Here is a 22,095-nt window from a genome sequence, read left to right on the forward strand (position 1 = left end):
GGAGTGGAGCAGTGCATGAGTAACGCTTTGGGATGGATCCATAAGCTGTGATTAAAGGGAAGGTGACATTTCATACACCACTCACCTAATCTTTCCTTGCTTGGATTTCATCCCTGGATGGTTTGGGTGGGGGACTCCTGTAACTGAGGCAGAGGTGGCCATGTAGACACTGGCAGAGCAGATTGATCTGATTTTGCAATTTTTGCTCTCTAGAGGAGAAATCAAGACCTGGCTTGGGTCAGAGGGAGTTTTTTACTTCAGCTGGTGTGGGTGAATTGGTCAGGAATATAAATGTATGGGAGTACAAGTGGTATATCCATCTTAAGGGACAGGCAATGTTCACCCCACTCTTTGTGCCAATGTGCAGTTCCTGCAGGAGGAGCAGGAGTTTGTACCTGCACTAGGACCTATAGCTAATGGACTGTGAGTCATAAAATCATACCCCACATGATGTGAATTTGACTGCCTTACCCTTCCTGGACTGACTTGCATCCTACAGAGCATGAAGGGTGCCAGTAGCAAGTAGTCACTGTGAAGGATGGATGTATTTTTGGCTTGGGAAAATACTGAGAGGGGAGAGACCCCTCATGTTTGGAGTGTTTTCTTTGCAAAAGGATTGTAGAGTGGAGATGGGAAGACTAAATACTGGTGCTGAGTAGTGGCCAGCTTCCTGCCACCTTCATGGGTCAAACACAACTCCTGGTGTTGGTGAGGATACGAAGACACCTCTGTAGATCACTGAAATGACAGTACTCACAGCAGGAGATGGAATAATCTGCTTCTGTGGAGATGCAGAGGGACCAGGACAGGGACAGAAGGGGCTAAAACTTGTGTTCAGCCCAGCTTGTGTGCATGGCAGAAAGCTGTGTGAGGGAAAGAGCTGGTGTAGAGCAGGCTGTTATCTCCCCGCAGGCAGGGAAATGGGACAGAGCTTTGACTCCAGGCATAACTTTGGTCTCGTAGGGAGGCATGTTTGCTTTCTAACCTCCCTGCAGCCTGCTGATAACTCCCTGCACAATGCAGCTGCACAGATTGGCTCGAGAGGTTTTTAAGGAACTGCTGACCCTGGTACAAGCAATACTGTTTGTGGCCAGGGATGAGGAAGAAGAGAAAAGAATGGCATTAGTTATCTGGGCATTAAGACTTAGGCTGCAAGTTCTATCAAAGGAAATGACAAGTAAGATGGAAAACAAAGCACTTGTAATAACTTTCGTGGAAGTGTAGGGAGGAGGCAGAAATGTGGGGTTTGTGGGAAGAAGTTGTGCTTTCTGGATCTTCTGGCCTGTTGGTTGCCAGGAAAAAAAACAGGAGTTGGTGAATGGTGGAGCAAAAGAGTTAAGGAGTGAGGAGAAGGAATACACTGGACACCCTTTGGTCTGTGACACACAGCTTGTGTGCATCCATCCATGAAGTGGTTGTAGAGACACAAGAGAAATGGTTCTGCTCAATTTCCATTAGAGACCTCTGTGTTGTGTTTATGTTGTTAATCACCACCTGAGTGATGCAGGGGAAGGAGTGAAAGCTGACTCACAAGAATCATGTCCAGCTTCTTGGAGGCTCTTGAATTGTGAGCAATGTGCAGCTCCACTTGCAGGAATATTTGGTGAAATATTCAAGTTTAATAACTGAGTGAAATTCTCCTAGCAAAGCCAAGCCCAAGGGTGAAGGTGGTTGTATATCATCTAGTTACAAGATGTTTCTGGGGGAGGGAAGTACAGAGCACTTAGAGGATGTTCTCACTTCAGTAACCCAGGGGGGTGCTTTGTTTCCTTCCTTTCCCCCACCTTAAATATTTGTCAGCTCATCTTGCCAAACTATATAACATAACTATCTGCACCAGAGACAGTTCTCCAGACTCCTTTCATAGTCACTGGAGAGGAGCACACGCTTTTGAGCCGTGATTCATCCACGCTTGAGTTGGGCATCTAAAAATACATTGGACAAACTGCCCTAAAAGTGCCTGTTCCTCTCCATTGTTTCTGCTGAGCTCAAACAATGAGCACTTACAGAGGTACTGCTGCTGTGGCTGTTCAGTGTCAGGAGAGCTGAATCTCGGCCAAAGTGCCTCATGTCCCAGCAGAGCGTCTAGGAGGGCTCTGAGTGTCCTCATTTCCACCAGACCCAGTGCTGGTTGTGCAGTGTAAGGCATTTGGCTGTACCTGAGCCTGGGGAGCAGACAGCAACATCCACTTTAAATCCACCCTTCAGCCCTGGGCACTCCCTGGACTCAGACAAGCTTCAGGCTGGACAATCTGCTGTAAATAAGAGGCCGACGGGGATTTGCAGAGTGACGTTTTCAAGGTCGCACATCAGGTTAGTGGCACAGGTGGAAGCAGTGAGGACACTGTGGGCTCCCAGGGGTGTGCTCCTTGCCCTGCCCCACTCCTGGCAGCTGCCTTGCAATCTGCTGCGCTCCCAGGGTGAGGCTGGCACCGGCTCTCACTGGTGGACAGCACCCGGTAGGTACTCGCTGCATGTGGCTGGAAACCTTGGGCAAAATTGCCCAGCTCACCCTCCTTTCCCTGTCCTTTCTCTTGCAAAAATCCACAGTTCAGGCACAATGCTGAAGTGTTGTTGTGCTGTGGGTGACTGTGTGTGCTCTCAGTCACAAGCATCGAAAGCTTGGGTGGAAATGTGTTCAGTCTTGTTGTGGCCCAGGACAGCAGGTGTGGCTATTCCCTGGTGGTTGGGCGATGTGTGGAAGCTCTTTAAACAGACACATCCACAGCGTGTAATAGATCTATCTAAATGCAAACCTCAGGGAGCCGTGCCCTGGTCACCTCTGAGATGTTGCTGCCACCATTGTTATTTAGCAGTCTGGAAAATAAATCACCAGCTCTTGCAGCAAAAGCTTATCTGTGCTGGAAACCAGGTAGGTTAAGGATAAAATTCCTCCTGTGTGGAGAACTAGTTCACAGTAGAAAGACTTCTTTTGCTAAATGAGCTAAATGTCGAGGGAGAGACTTTGCTGAAGAAATTTGCTTGTGTGGCAGAGATACGAAGCACGGGCAGGTACTGAGTGTTAAATGGACCCTGTGCACGTCTGATTCTAGACAAATACCAGACTATTCAATCTTTCTTGATACATGAGCAAGAATATGATAGCCATGAAATAGAAAGAACGTGTTGTCTGAGCCAGAATTTGATTCCTAAAGTTCTTCTTAGGGGGTCTGTGGGTGAACTCCAGGAGGTGAAACAGATTGCAATTTGACCCCAGAGAGAACAACTGGGAGAGGAGGGAAAGAGCAAATTATTAAATAAGAGCTGGGAGAAAAGCCAGCCTCCAAAAATAAACTTTGAAGATCAATTCCAGGTATTTCCTGGCATTGTCATCCTGCTTCTTCAACTGCTCAGACTGTAACAAGTGGTTTCACAGTTAGCAGGCTGACAGGTTTAGGATTGTTTGGTGGTTTTGTTTTTATTTTAAAGAAAAAGAGTGTATGGTAAACTGTTTGCAGCGTTGTTTCTTACGCAAAACTGGGTGGAATGTTGGTGACGAAATACCCCTGGGATGGAGAAAGCAGAGCTTGTTATTGTAAGAGGGAATCAAGAGCAGGACTGGTTTCTTTTTGAAGAAGTGAAAAGTCTGGATTTTCTTCCTAATTACATGTCCAGGTCTCAGGAGCTCCTAAGGGGGTGGAAGTGGGTGTCTGTGCAATTTAGTGTGAACAAACAGTGTTCCTGCAGAGCAATTGTGCTTTCCTGGTGCTGTAGGTAACCTTGGGATAGCTTTACTTGGATAATGCTGGTGAGGGAAGGCATCACCTTTGCAAAGCTCAGAGGTGACTCTGAACGTGTTTCTTCTTGCAAAAATTCTGCAAGAAGCCAGTCCAGGAGTTCACTGTACTGAAAGCCAGTGTATGGATTGTGAGGAAATTGAAGCATATCCTGTTCCAAGGGCTTCTGTCGGTGATCACACTCCATCTCCCTGCTGCGGTTTCGTTCTGGATGAGGGGTGTGTCCCTAAAAACTGTACAGAGACAGCCTCGGTGGGCTGGAGTTGGCTCAGGCTGGGGCTGGCTCATGTCTTACCTCACCTGCTTGGCCCTGGCCGTGCTGTCTGGCCCGGGACAGGATGGTGCAGCAGCTCTGCTTACACAACACAGCCTCTGGTGCTTGACTGGACTTGTCTGCAAGTAGCTTTTGTGTCAGTAACGCTGGTGCCTTTCAGCGAGGGAGATGCATGGGACTCACGGGCATCTCTCCTGGTGTGTCTGCGTTGTAGGAAATCCTGATTCTCAAAGAAAGCAGCCTGGACACCCCCTGATTCAGACTTGGATGGGAAGGCTGTTGTCACTGAATGTGCAGAAGTGGCATGCATGATATAAGTAAGGCATTCTTTAATCTGGGCTTTTTCTAATTTGGAGTACTTGGCTTTGCAATTGCACCTGTATTTTATTTTTTTATTTTGTATAGCCGGAACAGTTTATTCTAATAATTTACTATGCAACACCAAGTTCTTTCTCTTGGGTTGTCTATGAGCCCTTTGGCTATTTGGTCTTCTCTGGCATCAGCCCTGGCAGGAATAACAGTGTTTGGCCAGTTTGCCATTGCACACAAAAAATTACTCTACAAGCTTGAAACAATGCTATAAATCAGATATTTAGGCTTGTGGGGTTTTTCTTTCACCTAAAGCAACTAATTCTTTGAAAGCAAAGAGAAAGATACTTGATTTGTCTTAAGGGGTAAAGGAAAGTGCTTTTCTTGGTGGAGAAGGTCCTGCACTGGGAGACACCACTGTCGAGGGCCCCTTTTGTACGTGCAGAACCAGCACAGGCATGTGAGAGTGCAGGCTGTGCTTCTAGAAAGGCTGCTCTGCCCACAGACCTTGAAGTACGTGGGACAGAAGGCATAAAACAAACAAACAAGACCCTGAACTAGCACTTTGAAGGGAATTTTCAGTTGGAAGAATTACAGGGACATGAAAAACTCATTCTTTGGAGAGGCAGCTCCTCCAAATCAGAGGAGAGGTGTGCTGGGGAGGCATAGAAACCTTGATTGGACATGCTTGAGAGAGAAGCTGATCAATTCACAGCTGCCAGGCTAGGACCTATCATTTAAATTGTAATTTGCCCTTCAAATTTGGCAAGCTCTGTTTGCCATTTGCTTGACAAATCTCTTTTGTGTTTTCCTTCTGCTCGTGTAAAACAGCGAGCACTGCCGGGAAGAGCTACTTGCTGTAGATTCCTTTTCTCTGCTATATTTAGTGGTCACAACAAGTTTGTGATCCTTGCAGGAATACTGCCAAAGCAGATAGGTTTAGCTTGAGACATGCCCTTTCTGTTTTGGCTCCCAAATCCGCGGTGCAGCTCGCTTTGCTCCCCTTTCCCAGCACTGACTTTCCCAGTCAATGGCTCTGTCTGCCAGGTCTGTTGTGCAAACACTGCTCTGCTGCTTCCAGGGATTCTGCTCAGTCAGAGCAAGTCCCTGCTTCAGTGGAAACTCCTGTGTTCAGATTGCCACTCTCTCTAGTGGCCTTCTCTTTTCCTAATTTCCTGAAACAGCAGATTACTGCTCTTCGTGAAGGTCATTCTGAACAGCATTATGATTTAATTTAGAAACTCCAGGCTTTTTATTGCTTGGGAGAGCTTTGTTCAATAGAATAATGTATTTCCTTTATTTGGGGAAAAAGGGAATTGGGAAGGCAAGGGAAAGGAAACATTTGTATTCATTCAAAGGCAGAATATTACCAAGAGCCTGTTTCTCGTTAATATCATGCCATTAATGCCAAGCAGGTGTAGTTGTTACATATTGCTATTAAATACCTTTACCATGTAAAGTGTGCCTGTGAGTCTGTATTAAAACACTGAGTTGCAACCCAAGGAAGGGAAGGAAACTCTTGTACAAGAACAGCTTGTTGCGATGCTTCTCGCTTGGTTGGCGTGGGCAGCACGGTCCGGTTTGTTCTGATAATGGAACAGGAGCTGAAACTCTCCCTGCTCTCAGGCTGTTCCTGTCCCTTGGCTGCTGCTCAGTGTGACATGGTGACCTGGGGCCAGGCTGGAGCTGTGTGAGCTCTGCACAGCCCGAGGTCAGAGGTCTGTCTGCGCCCTTTCCCCTTCCACAGCGTGGCCACTCCGTGCTGTGCCTGGCTACAGCCTGAGCCCAGCTAGCCGGGGCAGGCAGCCAGGTAGGGCTGTGTGCCCTGGGAAAGGGGAGGAAGGCTCCTAGGAGCGCAGTGACAGTGGTGGTGTTGCTGCCTGCTCTCCCAGTTAACCCAGCACGTGGGAGGAGGTCGTGTCCGTGCGCTGGATGCAATTCCCAGGTACAGCATGGATCTGGAGCCAGTGTTCCTCTTGTTGTTTTTGTGATAACCCTTCCCTGCAGCCCTGTTATCTGTGGGAAGTGGCCTTGGGGCTGCTCTGGCCGCAGGGGAGTGCGAGAACAGCCCCTGCTCTGGAAAAGCTTTTCCATGCTGGCCTCACAGCAGCTGATGACATGGCTTTTTGGGTATAACTGGAGGCTTCTGCCCATTGCACAGTGGTTTTGGGCTGGGGTGTGCTCATGGACTTTGTTCTGGAGATGGAATTGTCACCCAAGTCCTGGATGTTGGTGGAAGCATGAAGTCACCGTGGTGTTTTTCATTTTTGGCACAGCACTGGACCCTGGGGTGATTGAGGTATGTGGCATCAGCCTCCTGAGCCTCCAGGCATTCAACACCCCTCTTTTTTACTCTTAACAACTGTGATTTTAAATCCTGAGCAGTTCTTGTGTTTTTTAGCAATGTGGAAAATCTTGAAAACTGGTTGAAAATGGAATTGTTTCTGTGATTTTAGTCAGTGTGCTTTGGCACTGCCTTCCCACTTGGGAACAGATAAATGTGAGATAGGCTCTTTTTCTGAGGGCAGATAATTGTGTCGTGCACCTCCGTGGGTCAACCTTTGTGACTGTGTGAACAAGGCTTAGCTCTGTTAATAAAAGCATTTCTCTGTGTGTGTTAACATCAGCATGGAGTTAGTGCAATTTTCAAACTGTGTAATTGTACCAGGATGACTGATATATTACCAGCCCCCAAAAAGAGAAAAGGTCAAGAAAGACACTTAGCTAACAGTGTTTTAAAATTGATTAACACAATGAGAAGATCCATTGTGCTTCTGTACCAGGAAGTGTTACTGATGTGTAAATCAAAGACAAACCAGCAACATTTTCTGGCCTTAAAAATGGTGTGGCTTTTGTATACTCATATGCTTCTCCTGGCTGGTTTTCAAAAACTATAAATAGATCATTGGGAAGTCCCTGGATAACAAAAATGTACTGCTGCTGCTTTTAATAAATAAACTTATGAGAGCTGCCCTGGTCTTGTAGGTCTTTTTTGGAGGAGTCCTTACTTGTTGTTCCAGAGCATCAGGTGACATGAGACAGGATCATTTCTGTGGCAGTGGGGTGCAGCTTCGTCCAGCTCTGAATCTCCTGAAGATCTTCTGTTCTCTGGGCTTGGTGTCTTGCAGATCTATCTAATGCTCTCTTGGTTTGGTTCTACCTGAGCAGAATTGTTCAGTCTTTTCTCTTTTCTATTCCTTCATCTCCAGCTACTGATGGAATAGGAGTAGCCAAATCCAGGCTTATTTCAACTTCATCCCAGGCAGTGCAGAGTCTCTCAGGTGCCACATGCACTAATACCACTTATTAAAGGACTGGCTCATACCCATCTGACTGCTGTTGGGTATTATGTAGGATCAGGAGGCTATAGCCTCTTTTCTGTATCACCTTCAAAGGGATGGAAACCTAAATGGAAGCACTTTTCCTACAGGGAAGCAAAGAGAATATGCCATTATTGCATACGGATGATAAATAAATTTTTTTTTTCTGCCATAGAGAAGTTGCCAGTTCCTCAAGAGGGGAAGTCGAGGTAGATCTGGCAATGATGCTGGCCTGATTTTTACCTCTTGAGGATCTGGCTTTGAAGGGAAGGGGATCAACATATTTTGTGTGATCACATTCCAGCTGGGAGCGCGATGCAATCTGAGATGGCCCAGAAGAGCGATGTTGGCAAGTGCTTTAAAGGTGGAAGGGATGAACTTCAGTTTGGAGTAGAATAAAAAAAAAACAAAATGTGTTTAAATGCTGAGATGATAGAAAATGCATCCTTTAAACAGACTTTTCTCCCCACCACTGAGTGAAATCATGTGAAACCATTGTAAATGAAGTCTTGTGGAGAAAGCAGGGCCATCGGACTGAAGTGCTGTATGAACTTCTCAGGCTTAACAGAGCTGTGAGTACGGAACTGATTGGAAAAGAAAATATTACAAAAGAGTGGAAACCAAACCAACTTGGTGTGGGGTTTCCTGTGATAATTATTTAGGTCACGGGGTCATGATTTGGATGCCAACAATTTGCCTTTAGGGAGGCTCTGTCCAACTTACAGAAAGATGGCTTACCAAAAAAAGGTGGCTCAGTAGCACTTTGCAAGGCTCAGGACTCGTTGCTTCTTTCTGAAACTAAAATAAACAGAGATCTTTGTTAACAGCCAAAAAGGAAAGGATCTTCAGTTGGTCAGCATTGTGGAGCTCTACTTCCTTTGGATTGGTTCACCAAAGATAAAAATCTGCCGTTTCTGTTCATGATGTTGGCTTGGCTCGGTGCATGAGTAATAATAATCTGTTGCTAGGAACAGACTTCAGTTTACATGGAGAGGCCTCTATGGAGGGCAGGTCTTTGAGTCCCTGAGTGGGTCATAAATAATCAGTGGCACTTCAAAGGAGGAAAAGTAAAAACAAGCGGTTGGAGATGCCATGAAAAGATGTCTGCAGTTCCTATTGCAACACCAGTGGAAAGCATGTAGCCAACATAATTGGGAAAGTATGGGGCATGGATCTCCAAAGGCAAAACCAATGAAGCAGGGATTTAGTAATGTGGGTTATAATATTCAGCTACCTCTAGCTGGGCCTGTTTACAAGATATCTGCTGCTTTCAGCTTTAAGGAGTGCAGAACTGAGCTAATTTCATGGTATATGATTTTCCAAGATTGGCTCCTGGGGAGGGCCCTGGGGGTACATCTGTGCAGGGATGTGCACAAGGTAACTGTGAACTCTGGGGCTAAAAAAGTTCTTACCTGGGACAGTGTGGAAATCACAGCAAGTAACTTCATTTGCTTCCCAAATTCTGTGCAGAGCTGCTTTGTACAGGTAGCTTTAAATGGATTGATGGAATCCTGTTTTAGCTGTAGTTTTTTGAAGGTACTGTTTTTTGAAGATGGCAGTGGTTTAACCGTAAGGAGCATGCTGTGTAACTGCTGGGTTTTCCATGCCATGGAATCTTGCCATCTGCATTACTTGGAACAGCTGAAAGCCAAGGTTTGCAAACCACCCTGATCTGAACTAATTTTAAGGCTGTAAAATCCTTTCTAATGAATCCTCTAAATCCATCTGAAACTTTTTTCCACTCTTTCTTCTGAGACAAGAATGTCCTTATAAAGACCCTGCTTAAGAAGAGCATCTCTTAGGTCTCATTAGGACTTAAGCCTCACTGGAGACAAGGTATTTAAACCAGTGTTGTGTATTCTTATGATAATGGAATGCAAAGCCTGGATATGATTATTTTCAGGTTAGTTCCTTGAGATTTGCAATCTGCTACTGCTGTTAGGTTTCTTTCTTTTCAATGTGGCTATGTGTGTATGTTAATGCCCAGGATTTTCTGCAATCTGCTGGCTAATATCAGCTGAATTTGGTAGAAGAAGGGAAATTACGGTAGAATTGATGGGATACAGCTGTGCTGATATAATTTCCACCAGTGTTTTTAGGTGCCCGTTGTGGAAATAGCTGGAGAGGTGTGGGAAGAAGGGTTTGGGTCTTAGGAGTGCCCTCATCACAGGGAAAGCTTTTGGTGGTGATTTAACCATTTGAGGTGCAGATTGAGCCCAGGTGGCCAAGAATTTGCCCCTTTGGAGAACACCATGGAAAGCTTTCTTATCCAGGGGGACACTGCTAATGGCAGCTTTTTTGTATTACTTACCCTGTGTTGTAGAATAGATGAACTTGCACAACAGCTCTGGTGTGATTCACATAAATTAATCCACAGGAAATGAATCCATTGGAAGTAAGATCCCAGTGTGCCTGGAACTGCCTTTGACTCTGTGATACTTCACAGGCTATCCCAAGTTGTAAGCAGTTAATGCTTTCCTACATTAATGCTGGACTCTCCAGAGAGAGGGAAACACAAGGTCATTCCCCTCACCTTTGTTTTTATCTCCACTGACAAGGTGTGGTTTGAAAGCATTTGATTTATTTTTCAGCACTGTGGGTATATATTTCCTAGCTGTCCAGCATTTCTTGGAGGGGAAGGAATTGATTTAGCTCTGCAATTCATTGAATTGTTATGAAATAAAATATCTGACTTAAATATGAAGTAGAAAAGACGATTCTTCCTACTGCCAATGAAAACCATTGCTGGTTGGTGGTTTTAGACTCTTCAGAACTTGACTGTTTTAGCCTCTTCAGATGCTGTAATGATATAGTTACAGTTGATAATGCTGTATTTGAATGAAATTTGGGGCAGGGAGGAGGACAAAGCAGGCATATTGTCCCTGTATAATCCCTTCTTAGACAATCTATACCTTATACCTTTTAAAGAAGACTAATCCTTGCAGGTGTGTCCTCCAAGACTGTGTTTGTGTCTCCCCTTCAAAGCAGCAGTGGAGTCTTCTGTTGGGGCAGGGCAAAATGCATCTGCTGTGTTGGGTGGTGAATGGAGGGTTTGAGGGACATGAAAGCTATTGCATATATTTACCTGGTATTAGCTATGTGTCTTCATAACCTGCACTGTGGATTTGTTGAGTGGATGTCTGTGTTTAAAGAAAAAAGTTTAAAATTTCCCATCCACAAAGGAGGCCATAATTCAACTTTAAAAGAATGTAAGAGCATATGCTTTTCTTTACATATACGTGTCTGTGATCATGTGCTGTAATTTAAGTTAGTTAATTAATAAATTAAGTAACAATTAAAGTTTATTCCTGCTGTAGACCTTAATATACTTTCTGCTTTGAAATCCTTGAAGTTTTATTAGCTTTCACTACTTCAGTGGTTAGAGATCTGAACTGAGATTTGGGTTCCATCACATGAAGTGCAGTGCAAGCACATAAAAGGAGACACTATGCTGTGTTGTTGCTGTAGCTGGCATGGGTTGGGGACAGAAGAGCAACAGTCACAGAAAGGTTAAAAATAAATTTTGTGTTGTTTATGAAATGTCCATCACAGTAGTTGATGGCTCTTGCATACTTTCCTGTTATTACAATGGAATTTTAATGCCAAATCCTGCTCCCTTTCTCTGGACTGTGGTCCCAGTGACTCTAGCATCATGCAAGTTAGTTGAACACACACTGGCTGTGCCCATGTCATCGTCTCAGATGTGGATGCTTTGAACTTGAACAGATCTGGAAGTTTCCACTGTCTGGGAGTTTACTTACATACTTCCCATTGAGCCATCTGTCATCATCTTCAAGGTAGTGATCAAAAAACCAAATTCAAGTCTTAGTCATACCCGAAAAAAAAATATTAAGGCCACCTGACATTTTGTGTTTTCAGACTTTGGGTTTGTATTGCTTAATCTTGAGAGAAAAAAGAAGGGAGTGTCCCAGGAAAGACTGCCTTGCCTTGGGCACAGGCAGCATAGCTGTGAGCACTGCATTCTCACTCAGCCATTGCCCATCCTCAGGATTCCAGGTTAGAAGGGACTTCAAGGACCATCTTGTCCAATATTTTGTGCCAAAAGCATGGTCTAGACAAGATAGCACAGCATCCTGTCAGATCATAACAGTGCCAATGTTGTGGAATCCACCAGTTCCTTGAGGAGACTAATCCAATGTGTGATTGTTCTATGAAAAATTTTCCTGTTGTGTTCAATCAAAATCTCCCTAGCAGTAACTTGTACCCAATACCCCTTGTTTTTTCCACGTGACTCCTTGTAAAAAGGGAGTTTCCATCCTCTCTGTGGGCACCCTTCAAATACTGGAACATGGTAATAAAGTGTCCCCTTAGCCTTCTTTTCTCAAGGCTCAGCAAACCCAGTTTTCTCAGCAATTTCCCCACACAGCCCCCCCCAGTCACCTTTGTGCTCTTCTCTCTCCAGTCCACTTTATATTTTGTACAGCATGGTCCTAAACTGCACCCAGTGTTCCAGGTGTCCTGAAGAGTGCTGAGCAGAGTGGGGTAGTGACTTCTCCACCTCTGCTGGTGATGCCCTTGTTTGTGCTGCCCAGCATTTTGTTGGCTTTCTTGGCTAATTTAGATACCTTACGATTTCCATCCTAACCTCAAGGCTTGGCTTGTTTCTATCATTATGTACCTGAGCCAGCCAAAGATCAAATCAGTCCTTTTCCTCCTATTTTTGCTCGTTAAGCAAGCCAAACTCTTGTAAAAAATGAGGTTTTTTGGTTATTCAGGTAGGTCTGACCTTTACCTGCCCCAGGTAATAAGACTGGAACTCCCCTTGCTCAGATCTGGTTCCTTGAGCTGCAGCTCTAAGCTGTTGGTGACTTGCAGAAGTGCTGCATGGTCACTGCAATAGTTACAATCAGTGCTTCAGCCTTATGAGCTGATAACTATTTCTCTGGAAATCCAGAATCTTTTTTTGTTGCCTTGTTTCTGTCTGTCTGGCCTTTGCTTGCCATCAAGTGATGTCCCATGGCAGGGGTGTGGGACTGATGGTCTCTTCCAGCCCAGAGCATGCTGTGATTCTCAATGTGGACAATAAGCCCTGGTCTCACACAGGTGCTGTAAATGTGAATTGATTGATGTCTGTGAAGTGTTCACATGCCAGGCTGGTGAGTGCCACAGAAGATCTTGTGAGGGACTCAATAATCCTGTCATCAGAGCAGCTCTTGGATAAAGCATAGGGACACACATTGTTCAGGGTGACGAAAATAAAATACTGAAGAACTCCTTTTGGAATGCATGTTCTCCTTTCTGCTCAGTGAAGGAGACAGAGAGTGAGGAAAAATAGTATAGAGTGGAGTAAACAAAGGCTGCCTCATGATTCATGTGCACAAGGGAATGGATGTAAGAATTTCTCTGGCATTCCTGAATGTTGTATTTCCTGACTCATCCATTCACGCCCTTTATTTTGACGTATACTTGGTGGATGAGTTATTAATATATGGTGTGGAAATCCTTGTGCTTCTGGTGAAAAGGTTACAGTTGTAAACAGTGAATTACAACAGTTGTGCAGGTAACAAAGCTTGTTTAAGAGTGAGCCCTTATTTTATTTTCAGCTTAATTTATTTTTGAGCTTGTTTAACTTCTGGGTTCTTGATAAAAATAAGTCTCTCTTAAGCATCCAGTTCTTCCTACATTGGCAAATTGAACAACACTGCAGAACAAGGAACACTTACAGTTTTTTAAGGAAGATAGAGCATATAGTTTTCTAAAGTTGCATTAGAGATAGAGGAGGTATCCAGGGAGAGGAAAATGGGGGAGTTGGAAAAAGAAATTCCTTCATGGGGGTTGGGGAGTAACAAAGGTGCCAGAGACAATAGTTGTGTTGATTCTCATATGATAACTGTTGCTTTTTCAGTTCATCTTAATCTTTGCAGATTCTGCCTGAATTGTTTCCATTCTGTAACAATTATCCAGGCAGGAAGGGAGAACTGAAAGGCACAAGGATTAAAAAAACGAGGTTTGGCAGCTACCAGTCTGCAGAAGCACTGTGAGCTTTTGTCACCTTGGCTTTCTCAAAGAAAGCAACAGTGTTTGAATTTTCCTGATCCGGGTGATTTTGTTTTCATGGCAAGACCCACTGGGATCCTGGTTTGTGTTGTGGAGTGCTGCTGGCCACTGCTAGAAGAGAGTCAAAGGACCAAAGCTTGGGCTCCTGCAGTAGGGACAGTCACTTTATTCTGTATAAACTGAGGGAACAGCTGACCAAGGGGAAACAAACAAAACAAAATGTGTATCTAGGTGCCACATCATCATTGAGCATCATCAATTTTTATGTAAAACTATACTGATCTTCTTTTTTTTTTTTTTTTAATAGAATTTCAGTTTGGAAATCGATTAAAGAATCTCCATAGAATTCAATATGGCATCACAGCAGTCATCTGCATCAACAGAGGAGCAGGCTTCCTCTGAAATAGATGATCTCCATCTAACGCTGCAAGGTAAGTCACTGAAATTTTCTGTGCCTTTTTAATTTAGATTTTTGTCAAAAATCTGTGGCTGTGTGTATGAGCTGAAGGGAATTCTTAGAAACCTGTTTAAACCAGGGTTATGGTGAGTGTAGTTCATGTCTGTGCTTTGCAGATGTTTGTGTTTCATGAGAGGCTTCAGCAGGGAAAGGACAGATAAGCTCTTGTAGTGCTTTCTCGTGGTATTTTCAGATCAGTTGCCTTTTTTGGTACTGATGTGCTCACTGGTCCTTATGCTTTGTTACTGAGAATACATGTTGCTGTAAACTGCTTGGAAAGGAACCACCAGCATGAAAACAAGCCAGTTCATTAGTTTCCTTGTCTTCAGCTCGCTGACAATTGGGTGGTTGCATTGAGCTGTCTTAAGCCATTGACTACACTACTATTTTTATTTTATTTTATTTGTTTTTCTGTTTTTAACTACTATATCCCCTGCAAGTGGGGATAATTTTTGTGGCTTCTAAACAAATTTTTTATGGGTCAAATCTTTGGTTCTTACTTGTTTTATGTTATAACCTCTTAAGGAAGCACTCAGTGGTGATTTTTAATTATTTCAGTTTAATGGCATCTATCCGGGCAGTTAAATGATGATGGGTGCATCTGACCTGACCTCTCAGAATTTCTGGGTTTTCCTTACTCACATGTTGAATTTCCTTCTGTAAGAATTTTCTGTGAAGGCTGACTTTGCTGTGAACACATTCATGGAGGCTAATCCAGGCAGCAGGACTAGCCCTGCTGAGAAGCTTGGTTTTGATGTGTTTAGAGCCTGGTTATCCTAGAACGGATGGGCTAACTCCTGTTTCCACTGAGCTATTTCCTTTTAACTCCCTTGCAATGAAATTTCTATGGTGCTTGGTTGAGAGCAAATATGTTAAAAACAGATGGTTCAAAAGAATATTTTGCCAAGTCACTTCTGTGATCCATATTTGCACTAATACTCTTGTTGAAGCCATGTGTTTGGATGAGTGAGTGTTAATAGCAGTCTAAAGCCAAGTGTCTTTAATGGTGAATTTTTTTTCTGTTTTGCTTCAGTATTGCATTTTCAGGAGAATAAGCAAAAACTTGTAGCAGACAGGAGCTAGTCTGACTTTTGCACCAAGCACAGCTTGTCAGACACACATTTGTTGTGCCAGTCAAACTCAGCCTTGGGTAGAAAGGCTGAGATGGCTGTTGTTGTGAAACAGATTTGGAAAACACTCTCTATCTTGAAGGCAGATTTGTTACATGCCATTTTTAGGACAGGGTTATACTTTCAAATTCTTTCTTGCTTTCTGAAAAATCAGGTTGAATAACAATTGAGTTTTTTGGTCAATATCTCATTGAAGGAGCCCTGCTTAGTAAAATTGAAATAGCTGTATTTCTGTGCTGTAATAAATGGAGCTCTTACATTATGCTGAAGTGAACACACTACAAATCTTGTGCTCAAGCTATCTGTGCCTGGCTGTTGTAAAACATCCAGAGACATCCCTTAGAAATGACAAGAGCCATTTTTTGTAATGATTGAAGACACAACAAATGGTACTGACACATTTTGTGTATGGAGATGTGACGCTGCAGCCTCTACTCAGGGTCAGACGAGCAAATGGCAATACAGCTGTGAGGAAGCACCAAAGACACGCTCCCTGACATGACATATAGGGACCATTAGCAGCTCTGCTCACAGACCTGTGGTAGCAAAGGTCAAATAAGAAGAATAGGGTCATTCAATGAAACAGGTTTTTCCATTAATAGGAATCTTGAGGTTTGTGAAACAGCCAACAACATTGACTGCTTTAAATCTTCAGGTCCACCTGGGGAAGTGCTAGAGAAATTTCTGATTCAAGGAGCAGCTGCTTATATCGGAAAAGCAGCTCACATTTTGTGTAACTGCAGATGGATGTAAAACTTGTTATGATCTCCTTTTTCAAATTGCTGGGATAGGGCTTCAAAGAATATGTCCAGCATTGTAGAATACACAGCATAACAGGAGATGTGCATGAAGGAAAAAAGCAGGAGTGAGATCTAGTCTGGATGTAGTCTAGATATATTTTAATCTACTTCTTACTGCTTTGTGATCCAACCTTCCATTATTCCTGAAAGGCGTCCCATGGGGATAGAGCACTTGTCTAGTCTGGTTAATTAGGGCAAGATCAACTTAATATGTCAGTTGGTTTGTTCATGTCTAAAGTTTATGCCTAAAAAATGGAACAAAATCATTAACTTCATTTTTTTTCCTTCCCTACTATATGTAGGTATGTTATTTTAGCAGTGTTTGGCTTTTATTTAATTTAGTCTTCTGCGAGGACATCACTTTTGGGAAGAAAATAAGAAAAAGAGAGTGAAAGAACAATCTCCTTTAATTAGTCCTAATTATTATAGAATTGCTTTTAATTTATGGCTAGTTGGTTAATAGTGTAAAAACTTGTTAGTGGATTTTTAGGTAGAAAAGTGTTCAAAGGTGACCATTCACTTTCCTTAATAGTGTTTGGCCTAGAAGGTGCCATAAAGAAATTCACAGGAAAATTGGTAATAATGTAACTTTGTTCTCAGTGCATCTTTCTTGTTAACTAATTACTTTGAGGAGACTGAAGCTTGAAAAACATGAAGAAAATAGGTGAAGAAATGAAAGCAGTATGTTTTCTAATGCCCCCATCTCCAGGCATTTTCAAATGGTAAAGCTAGTCACAGAATCATGAGGCTGAAGAAAAAAGCTGCAAGAATATAAACTCGTATATGGATCTTTTGAGATTTATGTATCGCTCTTTGACCTTTACCAGTTTCCAAGCTAATATCCAGATGAGAGTAATAGTTACCCCTTCCCTCCCTGCCAAGAAAATGGAAATTGCTATGAAAATGCATTATGTCAGGAGCTGGCAGGCTGCTTTTATTTTCTCTTTTCCCTTCCCTCTGTCCCAGATGTTATAATAAAATTTAATCAGATTAAGGTCAACATTATCTGGGCCTTTCCCTCAGTGCCTCTTTGCTTCTTTGCAGTTTTCTGATGCAGCACAGCTTAGAGCAGCTGCAGGATTGCTTTGTTGCAATGTAGAAGTGCAGGTGCAAAGCCTGGAGCTGGACCTGTTCTGGCCATATCCAGTGGGAGATACTGAAGGGAAGAGTTTTGTGAACAGAGGATGCTTGACAGCGAGATACTTCATTGCACCATGGGCTGTGTTTGAAACCTGAAGTCACTTTTGGTGTAGGATGGGGCAGGCAGGAGCTCAGGGCTTGGCTGGCAGTGAGTATGGGAGGAATGAAGCAGGATCTCTGTCCTGTGTCCCCTCCTGCTGTGTGTCCCTCCCATCACTGCATCATGGGCTGGCCCCAGAGAGGGTCCAGCCTGCTGCTGGAATTCTGCGGATTGAAGAGGCACACTCAACATCCAAACCTGCCTTTGGCTGCTGGGGTGAGGAGGCATGTCACCTGCTTGGTAAGGGAAGGGCTTGCTGGCAGTGCTTTGGGAGCTGCTGGAGATGGAGGCAGGCTTTGCTGTGAGCAGGAGTGCGGATGGCAGCGAGGGCGATGCGCGGCTGCAGGACCAGCTCCGCAGGGCTGGCGGCACTCTGGGAAGGATTTTGTTTGGGGAATGCACATCTCTACCTTTGATCCCAGGAGGATTCAACCTCTATTTTCTGTCCCATGCCTTCCCTAGGACAGCAAACAGACCCTGTGTGTGGTGCTTCCTGTACAGAACTCTGTTTTCCCTTTTCATGCTTGCTGAGCTAATTCAAACACAAGAGAGTGTGTTTTAGCTCTTGGAGTTTGGGGCATGTACTTACTCTTTCACTGTTTAATTAACTGCAGGGATCCTGATTTTTGGCTCCACTCATTAATCTGTGTGTGTGTTACTGTTCATTACTGTAACCCAAAGCATGATAATATAGGAATGTGGTTGCTAAAGCTGAACAGAGTATTTGAAGAGAACTGTTTTTGAAGAGAGTTTAGTGATAAAAAATGCATGACACTCTTTTCATGAAGTTATGTCTAATCCTTTATGAATGATTTCTCTTCAAGTGAAATTGAAAATATGGAGATGTGTATGGATAGGTTTTGTTGTGTGGCTTTGTCCTGGTTTAGGGCACATTTTGGAGGAAACAAACATCGTTTGGGGATATGAGCATCATAAAGTCACCCCAAGACAGGCTTGTCGTAGATTGTACTCATCTCTGAGTAAAGGGGTTTTTCTTTTTGGGACCCTCTTAATTCACCCAGAGATCAGGTAAATTAATAATTCTTATCCAGTCTTTTTTGTTTGTTTGTTTCAGCTGTGTATCCCATCTGATGGGACCACTTGTTTATTGCAGCTACACTTTTTTTCCTTTACCAGAACAATTTTAAAAAGTCCATTAATTGTTTGTTCCAATTTTACCAGGGTGACTTTTACAAAATACTCCCATAGGAGCTGCACAGAAGTTTATTCCTGGTTTATGCTGCCTGGGTGGGGAGCTGCTCTGCAGCTCCCATAACTACATGGCTTTGTGGCATGGGACAGGGCTGGTGGCACTGGAGAGGCAACTGACACATGGCACTGCCTTGAAAAAAATTCAGTCGTGGATATTTTTGTCTGCTTCACACTCCTAACTTAAAAAATAGATTGCGTAGTTGCATGAAAGTGTTCCCTGCTAGGTAAATTTAAATTTGATGAAGGCATTATCTGGTGTGTAACAGGTTAAAAACTGGTATTAAAATGCCAAAGGAGTGGATGGCTCCTGCAGCACCTTTAAAGGGCACTGGAAGCCACTGCAGTTCACTGTTCATTTCCTTTAAAATGTTAGAAAAGCTGCTTGAACATTTATCTTTGAAAATGTTGATATCTAAATGATGTGATTTGGTACCTTTTAAGAATTTAACTTCAACCTGCCTGTGTCCCTGAGTACCTAACACCACTTTGTGGTGGCAGCAAAGGCAGTGATGATTCAGAGCAGGGCTGCTCCAGCATCCTGAAATGAGAGCAGCAAAAGGGTTTAAGAAAGCCAGGAGGGCAAAGCTTGGTGTGAACACACTTCCTGAGTGAGCAGCACTTTTGGTGAACTCGACAATTGGGTTTTGAAAGGAGCAGAGCAGAAAGTTTCCCCTTGCTTCACTGATGCAGTTGTAGCAATTTAGTTAATATTTATATAATATTTAGATTTGAAAAGACCCATCGCTGCCTGTAGAAGTATTTTCCTTATCTTCACTGGGTTTTGGGTAAACTTCTGAATCTTGACAAAAAATTCTATGTTTGTTTTTAATTGCTTAACACCATGTTGCTGAACATAAATGCTGGAAATAACTCTTTTCCTTGCTTTCCTGTCTGCAGAGCATGAAACTGTTGCTGGGTGGAAGGGAAGGGACTGTACAAAGGGCTTGGGGGTTAATTGCTCACTCTCTCCCTGGATTAGCAAGTACTTAATTGTTCTTCTGCTGGTCCCAATCATTTAAAGAGTGTACTAGCTTGGTGTATTAGTTCATACCAGCAGTGCTGCCTTGAAGGAGCTGTCCTGGTTATCCCTGCTTCCCATCCTTTGGTTCATCTTGCTGTGCTGTCAGGGAGTGTGGAAATGGTTATTTTGAATGAAACTGAAATAAGGAAGGTGCTGTGGCTGTCTGTGGGCATTGGGGCTGGGGCTAGCCCAGCACAACCTTTGTCCCTACACACATGGTGGATGCACTGTGCTGTGAGCAGCAGCTCTCTTGATCTGCTCCTGATGAGCTCCTGCACGCTGCTGCAGACATAGCCTCAGCTGACCTCAGATATAAAAATATCATGCACAAGAGGTAATTCCTCCTGGTGAAACAGATGAGAAGATGACAGGCTGACAGACAGGCTAGTTCTCATTAAAGTGATTGCTTAAATTTTAATTTTTTTTTAAAGAAACCGTATAGTTGTAAATTGTTCACTGGCAGTGATACACAAGTCGTTGTGATAGAAGAAATCCTCTTTGCTGTTTGGTGACAGTGTTTGATGAGTGTGGAAGGACAGGCTACATCTGTTCTGCCATGATTTGCTTCCCCCAGCTCCCTGCTGGAGGAGATGGTGCTTTCCTTGGAGCTGTCATTCCCCCACCTCAGGATGGGAGGCAGGAAAGGCAGAAGGGGAGAGCAGACTCATTTTAAATCTTGTTTTTTTTCTGCATCAGGGTTTAAGGAAGGCAGAGAGTAAAACTGGCTGGCAGTGCTGCTGCTCTGCTCTCCCTCCTGGGAGAGTGTTCCCTGCCGTGTCCCTGTGCTCCTAATGATCTGCCTGGTTTGTAGCACTTGTTGCTAGCTCATTACTGAATAAAACACTCATTGTCCAGCAGTGTGTATTGATTTTTTGGCTATCCTACGTGACACATTGCTTGTATGTGTTATTCCTCCCTAAAGAGCTGTTAACACAGGGTGAAATGGGGTAGATTTTGGGTATTTTCAGATTACCAGCTTCTTATTCTGTTCTCTCAGATACACTTTTTAGCTTAGTGAGTTTTGACCCAAAGTAAAGGGAATGATTAGGGTTTGGGGTTTTTTTTTTATAGCTTTTTTAATTCTAGGTCAGTGACATTTTGAAATCTAGGGCAAGAGAAAACCAAGGTCAGTTAGAGTCCTACAAAAAGGCCTAACAAAGAATCCATTCACTCTCATAAAAATAAAAATCTGTATTAATTAACCGCGTGGTAGACATAAGAATTGGAGAGCTTGATTAAATCATTAGCTCCTCTGAGCAGCAGCATTGGAGGGGGAGCTGGGAGGGAAAACACACTCAGCCTGAAAATTGCAATACAGCTGCTGTGGTGCCAGGAGCACATCTGTACTGAGTGTGTGGTGTGGAAACCCTGCACTACAAGCTGGGGGAATACTGGCAAGCATGGAGTTCTGTTATTAATTCCAGAGGAGATTCTATTATTAATTGTTTGAGTAGGAAAAAAAGGCACATTGCAGCAGAGGCAGCAGCTGCTTGGAAGGCAGCCCAGTGGGTTGTTAGGTAGCTTGTGGAGGGTTTAAGGTGCTCTTATGTGTTTGCAGTGGAATAAATAACCACCCTGTACTTTCACCAGGTGAGACATTTGCTGAGCTGCCCACGTGAATCAACACTTAAAGTATCTGGCTGCTATTGCATAATGAATAATTTTAATATGGATGTCAACCAAAACAAGGCCAAGTGTCTCATCCTCACCGTCTGTACCCAGCCCCAAGTGCAAATTCTTCAAATCAGCAGCAGCAGTGTGTGTTTGGCAGGAGCTGCAGCTGCAGAGTCCCTGGCGTCAGGCAGAGCAGTCAATATTTGCTCTCTATCCCTTTTCAAACGCTAGCAATGCCAGCCTTGCCTGCCTGATAAAATTGAGCGCAGCGACTCAATAATTGCTCGTTGGGTAATTGGAATGGCTCCCACGTGGTGTTCAGCTCAAGGGTGTGGTTGGCTCCTGTGCTAACATGAAGCCAGTATCTCCATGCTATTTTTGTCCTCCTGTTTGGTCTGTGTGTTGTGTGTGCACTTAATTTTCTGTTTCCCAAACAAATCCCCATTTTGTCGTGTCGTTTTTGTCCATTAATATTGCCCTTGCCTTACCTTTTGAGGGCAACCTTTGTAATGCTTAGAAAGAATCCTACAACAATCCTGCAAGCAGGGGAACCCTCCTGCCTGATGCTCAGACAGGATGGTGTTGTTGCAGGTTTAGTGGAGGGCTGTTGAAAGATGCCTTCACTGCAGGGTGCAGAGCAGTCCTCCATGCAGGTGTCATGAATGTTTTTGTTCCTGCTCACCCACCCAGTGAGGCAGAAGGCAACCTGTAGGCTGAGGAGCAGGAGCCTGGCTTATCCTCAACTGAATTTCTGTGTTTCATGAGCTGATGAAGCTCTGCAGAAACTCCTTTGGTCTGTCTTGCATTATGAAAAGACCCCACGACTGGGGTTTGTGGTTGCAAATTCCCAGAGTGTAGTAAAGTGTGGGACATTTGCCTGTGAGTGGCATTTTTCGCTTTCATGGGCAGAACAGTCAACATTTTTTTTCTTTCCCTGAGGGCTTGGTATTTTTGGTATCCTTC

The 22,095-nt window shown here is 43.7% G+C and overlaps 1 protein-coding gene across 1 annotated transcript in view; it reads left to right on the forward strand.

The window, feature by feature from the left end:
- The window catches only part of SYNE2 (spectrin repeat containing nuclear envelope protein 2), a 171,882-nt gene that overhangs the window by 3,306 nt on the left and 146,481 nt on the right, over window positions 1–22,095 (forward strand). Inside the window, exon 2 of the mRNA XM_033062212.1 lies at window positions 13,966–14,089. Within this exon, the coding sequence (XP_032918103.1) occupies window positions 14,011–14,089 (79 nt within the window). The 5' untranslated portion in view covers window positions 13,966–14,010. The remainder of the gene's footprint in view (window positions 1–13,965; window positions 14,090–22,095) is intronic.

Source organism: Catharus ustulatus, chromosome 6 (genome assembly GCF_009819885.2).
Source record: "Catharus ustulatus isolate bCatUst1 chromosome 6, bCatUst1.pri.v2, whole genome shotgun sequence".
NCBI classification, from domain to species: Eukaryota; Metazoa; Chordata; class Aves; order Passeriformes; family Turdidae; genus Catharus; species Catharus ustulatus.